Source organism: Protobothrops mucrosquamatus, unplaced genomic scaffold (assembly GCF_001527695.2).
Source record: "Protobothrops mucrosquamatus isolate PMUCROS unplaced genomic scaffold, P.Mucros_1.0 scaffold81, whole genome shotgun sequence".
NCBI lineage: Eukaryota > Metazoa > Chordata > Lepidosauria > Squamata > Viperidae > Protobothrops > Protobothrops mucrosquamatus.
Genome location: NW_015386458.1, coordinates 1,746,859 through 1,760,528, shown reverse-complemented (window position 1 = coordinate 1,760,528; position 13,670 = coordinate 1,746,859). Strand labels below are relative to the sequence as shown.

Below are 13,670 nucleotides of genomic sequence, written 5' to 3'. Positions count from 1 at the left end.
TACCTGTATACTGCTGCTATAATTGCCATTCTGCAAGCAATATTGTCTGAGAAGCATTTGTAGAGTCATTGAAAGCATATAGGTTATCTCTGATTATGGGGGGAATTTCAAAAGATGATAACCAAAGATTAATTTTTACAGAAGGAAGGAAAGCATAGAATCTCTCTTTCATAGAACCACAGAATTGTAGAACAGTAACAGATCAGAACCATCATTCTAATTCAGTGATTCTCAATCTCAGATCTTTTATGATTTGTGACTTCAATCCCCAATATTCCCCAGGAGATATGCTGGGAGTTAAAGTTCACTTGTGTTGCCTCAGGAATTCTGGGAGCTGAGGTTCACATAGTTAGTAAGGCCATCCCTGGAATACTGCATCCAGTTTTGGTTACCACATTACAAAAATGATGTTGAAATTTGGGGAAAAGTGCAAAGAAGAGCAACTAAGATGATTGAAGGCCTACAGACTAAACACATGAGGAACGGTTGCATGATTTGGGTTTGGCTAGTCTAGGGAAAATAAGAAATAGGGGAGACATGATAGCAGTCTTCCAATATTTGAGGGGTTGCCACAAGGCAGGGGGGGAGTCAACTTAATTTCCAAAGCACCTGAAGGCAGGACAAGAAACAATGGATGGAAACTAATCAAGGAGAGAAGCAACCTGGAATTAAGGAGAAACTTCCTGACAGTGAGAACAATCAACCAGTAGAACAACCTGCCTCCAGAAGTTGTGGGTGTTTCATCACTGGAGGTTTTTAAGAAAAGACTGGACAGCCACTTGTCTGAAATGGTCTGGAGCTTTCTGTTGAGCAGGGGGGGTTGGACTAGAAGACCTTAAAGGTCCCTTCCAGCTCTATTCTGATTGATTCATATTAAAATCTCTGAGAGTGAGAAACACTAATCTACTTCAGCTTCTACAGTGTGCTGGAAAATCAGTTACAAATAGTCCGTGATTTAGGACAGGGGTAGGCCACCTTGGCCCCCTCATGACTCGTGGACTTCAACTCCCAGAATTCCTGAGCCAGCATGGCTCAGCTTGGAAACCTCTCCCTTTCCCCTCAGCATGGCTGGCTCGGGAATTCTGGGAGTTGAGGTCCACGAGTCATAAAAGAGCCAAGGTTGCCTAACTCTGATTTAGGACTACAGCTGAGCCCAAAATTTCTGTTTCTAAGCAAGACAATTGTTAAGTGACTTGCACTCCATTTTATGACCTTTTTTGCCATAGCTGTTAACCAAATCATCGCAGTTGTTAAGTGAATCATGCAGTTGTTCAGCAAATCCGGCTTCCCCATTGACTTTGCTTGTCAGAAGCTGGCTGGGGGAGTCACAAATGGTGACCACGTGACCCCAGGAAGCGGCAACCATCAGGAATGCATGCCAGTTGCCCGGCGTCTGAATTTTGATCACATGACCCATGGGTATGCTGCAACGGTTGTAAGTGTGAAAAACAGGCGTCACTTTTTTCAATGCTGTTGTAATTTCAAATGGTCACTAAACGAATGGATGTAAGTCAAGGACTACCTATAAAACATTTGTCAAGGTCTCTTGTAGAAGCTCCATAAATGGAGAGCCCACCTTCTCTTCAAGAAGTCTCCTGTTACACATATGTGATCATCATAACATTTTTACTGACAGTGATTGATTATATAGGTAGTCCTCGATTTACAAGTTTGTTTAATGAATGTTTGAAGTTGCAATGGCACTGAAAAAAAATGACTTATAACTGTTTTTCACACTTACCATTCCCAGGATCACATGTAAATTCAGATGCTTGGAAACTGACTCATATTTATGACGGTTGCAATGTCCCGTGATCACTTTTTGTGACCTTCTGACGAGCAAAGTCCATGGGGAAGCCAGATTCACTTAACAATTGTGATACTAACTTAACAACTGCAGTGATTCACTTAACAAGTGTGAGAAGAAAAATGGCAAAATGGGGCAAAACTCACTTAACTGTCTCGCTTAGTAACAGAAATTTTGGGTTCCACTGTGGTCATAAGTTAAGGACTACCTGTATGCCATCGGATCAATGTTGATTCCTAGTGGTTCTCAACTTATGACTATAACTGAGCCTGCAATTGCTGTCCTAAATCACAACTCAATCCCTTTTGTATCAGTTGTTAAGCGAACACATTGTTTGTTGTAGGGCATTTTTTTTTTTGCCAGAAACCAGAAATAAGAGCCAGTTTCAAAATAAAAAAAATTGTAAATTATGGTCATGTGATTATGGGATGCTACAAACAGCCGTATATGCAGGTTGGTTGACGAGCACCCAAAATGTGGCTATGTGACCATTTGGGGATTGCAGAGGTCTCTTTCTTGGGATCCATTGTAATTTTGAATGACCAATCGGTCACAAGTCAAGAACTGCTTGTAGATACCATTTGTCTGAAATGGTATAAGGTCTCCTGCTTGAGCAAGGGGTTGGACTAGAAGACCTCCAAGGTCCCTTCCATCTCTTGTTATTCTGTTAGATTTTTCTCTATGACAATCTATCCATCCGGGGAATCCTTCAGGTCTTGCAACAATGCTCCCACCAATATATCCACCTTCCTACTGGTCATCTTTTTCTTGGGCAGGGGTCTTCAAACTTGGCCCTTTTATGACTTGTGGACTTCAACTCCCAGAATTCCTCAGCCACCGTGCCTGGCTGAGGAATTCTGGGAGTTGAAGTCCACAAGTCATAAAAGGGCCAGGTTTGAAGACCCCTGCTCTTAATCGTGGTCATATTCTTCTCTTTCCTTCCACATCTTCCATCACTATGGACTTTGCAAGGGAGCTGGGCAATGGATTCATGATGTGCCTTTGTCAGTGTTGACTTCTAGTGACCACATGGGTTGATCTTCTCCAGGAGAAACTGTCCTCAATCTGGTCCTTCAGGCTCTGCAATGATGCCCCCATCACCTCTGTAACTGAGTCCATCCACTTTCCTTCAATGTTTTCCACCATTGCAGACTTTTTGAGGGAACTGGACAATTGAGTGATTGATGCTGGTTGTCCTCTTTTTCCTTCCATCTTTCCCAGCTTTACACTTTTTCCAGAGAGGTAGATGTTCACATCATGTGTCCAAAGTGGGATAATTTGACCCAGGTCATATCTGCCTCGAATGAGAACTCTGTGTTTATTTGCTCAATGACCCATCAGTTTGTTTTCTTAACTATGCTTGCTATTCTTATGCCAAAATTCTCTAATGCCAAAATTCAAAGGTGGACAAATGGACAGCCACTTGTCTGTAATGGTATAGGGCAGGGGTAGGCCACCTTGGCTCTTTTATGACTCGTGGACTTCAACTCCCAGAATTCCTGAGCCAGCCATGCTGAGGGGAAAGGGAGAGCTTTCCAAGCTGAGCCAGACTGGCTCAGGAATTCTGGGAGTTGAAGTCCACGAGTTGTAAAAGAGCCAAGGTGGCCTACCCCTGGTATAGGTTTTCCTGCCTGAGCAGGGGGTTGGATTAAATGACCTCCAAGATCCCTTCCAACTTTATTATTACTATTATTACTATTACTATTATTATTATTAAGGTGACAATACTTGACCGCTCCTGCTTCTTTAAAATCCAACTTTCGCTTCCATCCAGGGGATATTTCCATGGGTGAGCAAGACAGTTGTTAAGTAAGTTTTGCCCCATTTTATGACCTTTCCTGCCACAGTTGTTAAGTGAATCACTGCAGTTGTTAAGTTAGTCACATGGTTGTTAAGTGAATCTGGCTCCATTGATTTGGCTTGTCAGAAGGTTGCAAAAGGGGATCACGTGACCTCGGGACATTGCAACTGTCATAAATATGAGTCACCTGCTGAGCGTCTGAATTTTGATCACGTGACCATGGGGATGCTGCAAGAGTTGTGTGGAAAAAAAAAGTCCTGTCACTTTTTTCCTGTAACTTCAGTCAGTAAATGAATGGTTGTTAGTTAAGGTTCTACCTTACCGTCTTATTTTCTTTAGCAAGCCAAAGATATGCAGCCCTTAGTACAGGTAGCCCTTGAATTACAACCACAATGGAGCCCATGAGTTTTGCTCCATTTTGCGACCTTCCTTGCCACAGTTGTTAAATGAATCACTCCTTTTACTCCCCCCCCGACGCCTCCACCGAGACCCCGCCCCCTGTAACTGGCCAGCCCGTCCCTCTCTCCACCCACTCCACTGGATTGGCAGGCCGCGATGGGCAGGCCCCGCCCCCTCTGCGGAGAGCCTTTCCTCCCGCTGGATTCACAGGATGCGGGGGAGAAACCCCGCCTCTTCTCAGAGTCCTCCTTCCAGCCTCTGGATTGACAGCCAGGGCGGGAGAAATTCCTCCCTCCCTTCGCTTCTCCCATTGGATTGACAGGCTGCGGCGAGCCTTTCCTCCCTCCGGCGGGTCAGACAAGCCCCGCGCTGCCCCGCCCCCTCTCTGACAGGGCGAAGCGGAGAGGCCCCGCCTTCTCCCTGCCTCTCCGCCCGCTTGACAGGGCGAGGCGGAGAGGCCCCGCCCTAACCCTAACCCTCTCCTTCCCTTGGATTGACTGGGTCGCGGCGGAGAGGCCCCGCCCCTCGGCTGGATTGACAGGCGCGGCGGAGAGGCCCCGCCCCGTTGTTTACTGGTCCGCCGGGGCCGGCTGGCTGCTGTGAGGCGGCCCGAGTGAGCAGGCGCCGCGCCGCTTCCCGCCTCCCTGGTGATGCCTGAGGCGGCGGGAGAGGCGTCGTCGGGGCCGCGGGGCGGACGGCGGGCAGAGCACCCGGGGCGCTGAGGGCGCAGCGGCGACGGAGGCGCCCGCCCTCGGCGGCGCACCTCAGCGCGGGAAAGAGCCGGCGGGGGCGGGATGAGGTAATGGGGGGCGGCACGTGAGGGGGCCGCTTCCTCCTCCTCCTCCTCCTCCTCCTCCCCCCCCTCGCGGGCCCTTCCCAGCCAGCGAGGCCGCCTGACGGTGCCATGAGCGCGGCCGGGGTCTGCCCGGGGGTCGCCCGCCCTTCCCGAAACCCCGCCGGGGCCCGGGGCGAGCCGTAGTAGGGCGGCTGTCCTGGGCCGCGGCGGACGAGGGGAGGGATGCTCCGCTGGCCTGCCGTGTCAGCGCGGGCATTTTTGCGCCTTTAGCCGCTCCTTTTACCTCAGCGGCGGGGGAGGGGAGCAGTTTTAGGACCCCTCCCCCCTTTCCCCCCCCCTGCCGGGGAGGGTTTGGCTCCCTCAGCCCGGGGTGTGCTTGGCCGGCTACTCCACCCCCTCCCCCTTCCCTCCCCCCCTCTTTTGGGGTGGTGGCTTGGTTTGGCTTCGTTTTGGAGGAGTGGTTTGCCCCCCCTCCCTCCCCCCGTCGCCCCATTTATAAATCCGCCTCCCGATTTCCTAAAAGGAAAAAAGCTTAATTAAAAAGTGCCCACCGAAGCTGCCTCTGGGAGGGAATAAATAGCCAGGTGAAAAGCGCACTCAGTTTCCATGGACCACCCGTCCATTATCACCCAGGTGACTAACCCCAAAGAAGAAGAAATCCTGTCTTGCTCTCAGGATAAAGGTGAGAAGTTGGTTCTCGGTGGGTCACCTTAAACCGTGATCGAGCCACCCTCTTGGTGGGGTTAGGGTTTGTGTCCGCGGGGTGTGTGTGAAGCAGATGGGGGGGGGGTGCCTGTGTGTGTATGTGGGGGGGAAATCGTGCCTCTCCATCCCATTGGCGAATGTCTTCCAGCCTAACAGGTTAATTGATTAAATACAGCGCTTAAAAATAACATGCATTTTTTTCCCCCGCCTGTGTTTGTCTCTCAACTCCTTCGTAGGCTGAAGTACACCAACTCTGGTAAGCTTGCTTCTTCTGCTCAGCCAGCTGGGCTTAAACCCAGGGCACTGGCAGGGCAGACCAGACCAGACCTTTATTGAGCTTATTAGGATGACTTTTGAAATCTTGCCATGTGTGTGTGTGTGGGGGGGCACACTTGTGGGGTATTTGGTGGGAGAGGCAGTTTTAAGGATCCCTTCAAAATGGGGATTGGGACTGGAGACATTTTGTTCAGGGTACATGCCGAATCTGTCATTGAAGAAACGGAGGGGGGAACATTTGACAACCAAAAAAGACGGGCAAAACGGAACGGGTCATACGCATGCTGTTTTAAGATCTCATCCCAAAATAAATAGAAGGTGCCTTGCAGCGTCCCTCTGGTGGGAAACCTGGACAGACTATTTTTATGTTTTTCTTAAACAGATGGAAGGCTTGAATTAAGGCTTCGTCGATGGAGCAAAACTTTAGAAATAAGTACTGTCCTCAACCTTTAAAATATGAAATGTATTGCAATTGATATTTAGCTGTGTAGATGTGTTATGGGAATAGGGGCCTTAAAAAAAAAGAGATGAACAAAATCTGATGTATACAGTATGTGCACTTACCTGAAAAAATAATAATAATAATCCTAAGGCTAATAACATATTTTTTTCTTATACAAGAGAAGCATTTACTGAGCTTTGGAGCTGTGCTTAGTGTGCTGTATGTATGTTCCAGTTCTGTACTTGTTTGATCTGGGATTGTGCAGGTTAATAGCCAGTAATCTTCTGGTGAAGGCTGGAGCATCCTGCAGGGGATTGGAATTCTACATCTTATTTTTCTGGTCTCTCTGTTCTTTAATTCTGTGATTTTTTCCTTTTAATTATCATATCTCTTGATAGTGTAAATAATGGAAAAAGATACTTTTTGCTGCAGGTTTAAATTTCTTTATAGCTTATCCGAATTTAATTTTTTAGAATAGTCGTGTTTTCTTCTCTCAGTCCCTCCATATGCAAGGAATGTTTTGAGATTCTGATTTTTTAAAAAATCTTGCTTGTGATACTTATATGTGGAAATCTGATTAGCAATCATATATAAAACATATATGGTGAAGAGTTATTGCATTTAGTATATAATCCCAGGTGCAACATTGGTAAAATGATAAATTCACAAACTTGAGAAATTATTGTTTATTTTTATATTAGGATTTTTTTGAGAAATACAAATACAAATACATTTTGCAGATAAAGCTTTTCTGCACCAGTCGCTCAGATTGATAATATTCTTCACCCTTTTTAAAACCATGGTTGAAATGGATCAGGCAAAGTTGAATGTTTGTCTGCCACCCCCCCCTTCCCCTCCCCTCTCTCTCCCTCCCTCCCTCCTCTCTCTATGTGTCTCAAAAATGCTATTCCTGAACAAAAAAAAGGTTAGTTAACAATTGTCCTAAATGATTATCAACTACAATTCTCTTAGTTGATACTTGATTAGAAAATGACAGCTTTAGTTAAAACATAATTAAAATTAGAGATTAATTTAAAAATTGCTCCTGATTTCTAAACCATGGTTAATAAATTTGGGTGAGCGCCATGGATTTAGAATTTTTCACTATTAGGCTTATGTTTTTAAAAAGGCACTAAAACCAATTTAGCAAAAACTCAACTGTTGAAGAGGATTTAACTGTAAAGTTATTACAGAATTAGAGAAGAAGTCTTCTTTCAGCTCCTGACACTGGGTATAATTTGATTTCATGCCTTTTGTGTGTGTGTCTGTGTGTGTGTGTGAGAGAGAGAGAGAGAGAGAGAAAGAGAAAGAGAGCTACTATAATGCTTAAGTTTCTTTATCTATTATCTGTCATATATCCCCACAGGCTTATAAGACAGTTATACATTTACAGGTTTACAAGATGGGACATTAGCCTTTGGTTTGATTAACTGTGATTGTATTATAATATGAAATGTAAATAAATAATACTGGAGACCACTAGTGTCATTACCTGGCTGAAACCGATGAGCTTGGAAACTAAACACATTTGGGCTTAGATCTTCAATGGGAGATTACTAGGCTAATTCAAAGAAGACAGTGGCTAACCTTTTCCGTAATATGCCAGAAAAACTATGTGTCTATAAGTTGAGAAGAAATTAATCTCAACTCAAAGAATAGGACCCTTGCCTTGGCCAGGGTCCAGAATTTGAGATACTTTGGTAAACAAACATTTGGGTTTTCAGGATCGTTTTTTCCTCCAGTGTATTCAAATCCCATTTTATTTGTTAGAGTTTATTTTCACATAAGTGTAATAGGTTTTGAGCTAGATTGTTAGGCCTTTTTAGGTACAGTAATATGCCAGCTTATGAAAAACTGCCTTTTTTTTTGGCCTTATTTAATAGAACAAAAATAATTAAATTTAGCTATTACTCTGGAACTGGGAAGAGAATCTTCTCTTGTGCCCTCTCTCCTATAAAGTTTGAGCCAGCTGCCATCATTGCATGTGTTAGGTAGAAGGGTTTTTGTCTTCTCTTGACCTGGGATGCAGTGGTTGGGAGGCTGGGCTAAACTGCCTGTGCCCATCCTGCTGCTCCTGGTGAAAAGCACTTGCCTGTTAGTTGGGAATGCCCATGTCCTTTGGTGGGCAAGGTGCCAACTGCATAGGAAATTCTTCCAGAATTCTCAGTTGTGTTGCAGTTTGGAAAGGAAAGGCTTTTATTACTTTTTTCCATACAGCAGCATCACACATATAAAAATCTATTTCTGTCTGATCCCAGAAAATAGGATAGATGAGGAAACGCTGCTAGTGTCCCCAGGAAATGAGGGGCTACAGAAAAACATTGGGAACCTTATCTTTCGGCTGTATTTGTTATAGAGGTAGTCCTCGACTTACAACAGTTCGTTTAGCGACCGTTTGAAGTTACAGCATCACTGAAAAAAAAATAACTTATCACCATTTTTCACTCTTGCAACCCCTAACAACATCCCCATCGTCATGTGATTCAGATGCTTGGCAACCGACTCATATTTATGACGGTCACAGTGTCCTGGGGTCACGTGATCCCCTTTTGCAACCTCCTGATAAGCAAAGTCAATGGGGAAGCCAGATTCACTTAACAACTGTGTTACTAATTTAACAGGTGCGGTGATTCACTTAACTGGCAAAAAAGATTGTAAAATGGGGCAAAACTCAATAAATGTATCATTTAGCAACAGAAATTTTGGGCTATTTTGTAGTCGTAAGTTGAGGACTACCTGCTCATGGCAGCCGTGTGAGGGGGGCTTACTAAAATAGGAGGCTACCTATGAGTTTTATCAGTAAACAAAGATATGAGTGTGGTTTTTCCCCAAATCTAACCGAAGATATTCACCCAACTTTCTCCAACCAGATGTTGTCCAAGGATGTTAGAACAAAAGATTTGTCCTCCCCAGACAGCATGATCATAATCTGATAAAAGTAGTCCTCGGAGTATGACAGCAGTTGGCATCAGGATTGCTGTCACTAAGCATTGCAATCAAAAAGCAGAACATCATACAACTGCATCGTTCAATATTAACAGTCCCAGGTGCCATTTTAATCCTACGACGTGCAGGTCATTAAGCAGGAAGTGTTGGAAGGTAAGGGGCATGGGGGATGCTTCAGGGGGTAGCCAGAGGAGGCCATGAATTGCAGGAGAGAGGCAGGCCACACATAAATACAGGTAGTTCTCGACTTACGACTACAGTTGAGCCCAAAATTTCTGTTGCAAAGTGAGAACATCTTGTTAAGTGAGTTTTGCCTCATTTTATGATCTTTCTTGCCACAGTTGCTTCGTGAATCACTGTAGTAGGTAAGTTAGTAATCCAATTGCTAAGTGAATCTGGCTTCCCCGTTGACTTTGTTGGAAGGTCACAAAAGTGGATCCCATGACTCTGAGACACAGCAACGGTCACAAATATGAACAGTTGCCAAGCACCTGAATTTTGATCACGTGACCAGGGGGAATGTTGGAAAGATCATAACTCTGAAAAACAGCCATAAGTTACTTTTTTTACTGCCATTGTAACTTTGAACAGTTACTAAACTAACTGTTGTAAGTCGAGGAGTGCCTATACAGACAGACCACAGATTAGATGGTGCAGCATAATAAGCCCAGAAAGGCCTTGGGTGAGAATGGGTAGCATGGCGTAAACACATGAAGGTGAGGAGAACCAGAGCAACTTCTTCCCCAGTGCTTCTGGGGAAGCTGGCAGGAACAATCCGCAAATAATGATCATGTAACTGCAAGCACCCAGATTATAATCACCACTCCTTCGGCACCGTCACAACTATAAATGGTTACTGAATGAGTGGTGGGTAAGCAAGTTTCTAGCTTACTTGGTGGACACTCAAAATGGGGAAAGCTATACAGACCATCATAGCAAGTTTGACAAAGCGATCTGTGCTCCCTGATGAAGCTTTAGCTTTTTAAATATTTAAGATCAAATATACAGCTAAAATAATATTACTTCTTTTTTTTTTCATTAATCCAGTCAATCTCACACAAACTACATTATTTTGCAACCACAGGAATTTTATCTACAGTAAACAAGAGGTTGCAATCTACTAAGAAATAAACAAACTTTTGTCTGCATTTTCTGGTTCTTTGCCACTCTACATTTACGTTGGTTTTGCAATGAAATTCAGTGGTTTCAAACTATGTATTATAATTTGTTCCGTATAAAAATGCTGCCTAGCAGTATATAAATCTCCCATGTATGTTGATGTTATTTGCATTTTACCTAAAAGGGATGATGTCTAAGCAGCCGTATAAGGATATACAGTAATTGTATAATTTTTGGAAATAACCATGAAAAAGAGAAAAAAAAGGTATGGTAGGAATGCTTAAATAACTAATTTTCCACAAATAAGTACAAATAAATTGCATTTGGGTGTTTTGATGCTGCTGAATAAATAGATTTTTCAAAATATTCTTCTCTTGCCTTAGATATTTGGCTGGCTCGTAACCTTCAAAATGAATGTTGATATATGGAGTAGTTGTTATGCTACAGGAAGACCTCAACTTAACAACCATTCGTTTAGTGACTGTTCAATTTACATTGGTATTGAAAAAAAGTGACTTATAATCTGTTTTCACACTGTTGCAGCATCCCCTTAGTCACATGATCAAAATTTGAGTGCTCTGCAACTAGCATGTATTTACAACAGTTGCGTTGTCCTGGATCATGTGCATCACCATTTGTAACTGTCTCAGCCAGCTTCTGACAAGCATAGTCAATGGGAGAAGCTAAACTCATTTAACAACCATATGATTAACTTAATATCTGCAGTGGTTTGCTTAACAAGTGTGGCAAAATGGTTATAAAATCAAGTGCAATTTACTTTACATCCACCTTTCTTAATAACAAATTCTGATCCCAATTGTGGTTGTAAGTCGGGAAGTATCTGTATTAGCCATGGTGGCACAGTGTTTAGAACGGAGTACTGCGGAGTGTTTAGACGGAGTAGACTAACTGCCGACTGCCATTAATTCAATCCTGACTGGCTCAAGATTGACTCAACCTTCCATCCTTCTGAGGTCGGTAAAATGAGGACCCAGATTTTGGGGGCCGTACACTGACTCTGTAAACCATTTAGGGAAGGCTGTAAAGCATTATGCAGTGGTATTTAAGTCTAAATGCTATTGCTATTATGGTGGGATCCTTGGTGCTCTCTTGAGTTTGGTCATTTTCTTGAAATGTCTGCATCAAACGCCCCCACTCCTCACCCCAGTTTAACCTCAGCTACAAATATTCTCCTACATGGTATTAATGGGGGTGTAGATGTTCCTACTGTTGTTTTGTGACGTGCCTGGAGTTAGCATACAGGTAAGCTGAGTGGCTGTCTAAGTAAATAAAATTTTCTGTAGCATTGACTTTTGTGGGGGGGAAATCAAAACATAAAAGATTGTAAGATACATAGAAGCATTGAAATGTTTAAACAATGTAACCAAATTTATGTAGAACTTTTCTCTTAACTTTTTTAGTGTTGATATAATGGACTTTGAATATAGTAATATAAGTCGAAGTCATTTTTATTCATTGGAACAATGCTTGTGGTTTTCATTCAGTAAAAGTAGTGATTGCTGTTAATGGGAAAATTAGCGAAAAGTTCTTTTTCTTCTAGTAATAGTCATTTCAGATTAATATTTGTAATTCATCCTGAGCTTTAAACATGCTTAATCATAATTTCTTTCCAGACTCTTGGAAGTGCTTTGCTAATTAAGTGCTTTTGAAGAGTGATCAAGTGCTGGGATTTTAAGCACAATCTTTTTTTTTTTTTGTTGGCATGTTGATATTCTATAATTCATATGTAACTGATATTACAATAAGGGGATACAGTGTGAATTCAATGGCGCTGAACTATTGTATAGTAGCAATGACATGGAAATATTTTCAGTGGATGGAACTTGTGAAGCAATGCTATTGAGGTCTTCAAATTTTAGTTAGTCATCTTTCCTATCAATAGTCTAATAGATTTATACACTGCATATGTATGGTTTCTTTTTCTTGTTTATAAGCCTGACTTTAAAAGCATGTGGAATATTTTACAAAGCATGTGAAATACAAGGAAGCAAGATAAAAGATGCTTAATAGACCATGTATTGTTCCCAGGCATCTAACAAGTGGTGGCACTATGACCTCTCTCCCTTACAGATTAAAGGATGGGGAAATTGTGTTCTTTTCTTGCTTTCGACTTCTGCCTTAGGCATCTAATTTGGTAGGTAAAATCTGGTGAAGTCTTTCCTTTTTTTAAAATCCTGAAATAACCAGCCAAAGCTACATGTTTGTGCCTAGAGAAATGGATGGTTGCTTTCCCTGACTCAATTGTGCAAGGGGTAACTTCTAAAGCTATAGTTTGGACAGTGTTCTTTTAGGTGATGTTGTTATAACTACTGCTTCTCAGCCGGTGGCAGGTGCTACCCATCAAGACTAATAACCAAAGGAGAAAGAGCAGCCAGCAGTAATGGGGTCATTTTGATGTGGCTTCCATCTTATAAAATGAAGAATTCTTGCTAAAAACAGTTAAGTTCAGGTCGTCTTTGACCCGTGGCCATTCATTTAGCAACCATTCAAAGTTACAATAGCATTGTCAAATGGTGGTTACAACCGGTCCTTAGTTCTGGTTGTCCCAGCACCCCTCACCCCAGTCATGTGGTCATGATCTGGGGGCACTTGGCAGCCTATTCACATTTATGGCCAGTTGCACTGCCCCTTGATCACATGGTCTCCATTTGCAATCTTCTCCAGAAAATAGATGGGAAACCGGTAGGGAAGGTCAAAAAGTTGCTAAGTTAAGTCTTGCCTACCTGCTGCTCTCCCCCAGCCCTTCTGCATTCATACATTGCCCCCTCCCCCCCCGATCTACACTGAAATCCTGTGCACCAACACTCTTTCCAACCTGGGCTGTGCCTCTTGTGCATGCCCTTGCACTCTTTGTGGTGCCTCTCCTGCATTATCTCATTGCCCCACCTAGCTGCAGCCACTTACCTACCTTTCACTCTGGGACTGGCAGTCTTCTGCGGGCTCCCCCACTGACTGCTGGTTATGGAAGCTAGCAGGAAGTTGCCTCAGCTAACAATCTTGGGATTTCGTTAACATTGGCAGTTGGGACTGCAGGAATTGCCACTTTATGACGGCATCACTTAGTGATGGAAATTCCAGTCCCAACTGCCATCCTAAGTTAAGGGATGCCTGTCCCGCACAACAGTTTTTAACCTGTTTAAATATTAATGAGTGTTAAGAATGCTCTTATCTCATTTCTACATCTTTGCCATAGTATTTGGTTTGCTTCAGGGGAAAGAAAGTGTGGTTTCTCGAGTCTTTTGCATTTTCCAGACATCTCTTTCATCTAGTTATGCCACTTAAAGGGTGTGAAATGGATTAAATGGTACTGAGAAATACTTTTCAGATTAGCGTGTGCACAGCAGCAGCAGAATATAAT

At 43.3% G+C, this 13,670-nt stretch overlaps 1 protein-coding gene across 1 annotated transcript in view; it reads left to right on the top strand.

Annotated features, from left to right (window-relative positions):
- Nucleotides 1-5,357: 5,357 nt before the first annotated feature.
- CTDSPL (CTD small phosphatase like) overlaps nucleotides 5,358-13,670 on the top strand; it is a 78,229-nt gene continuing 69,916 nt past the window's right edge. Inside the window, exon 1 of the mRNA XM_015812413.1 lies at nucleotides 5,358-5,485. Coding sequence (XP_015667899.1) covers nucleotides 5,410-5,485 — 76 coding nt within the window. The 5' untranslated portion in view covers nucleotides 5,358-5,409. The remainder of the gene's footprint in view (nucleotides 5,486-13,670) is intronic.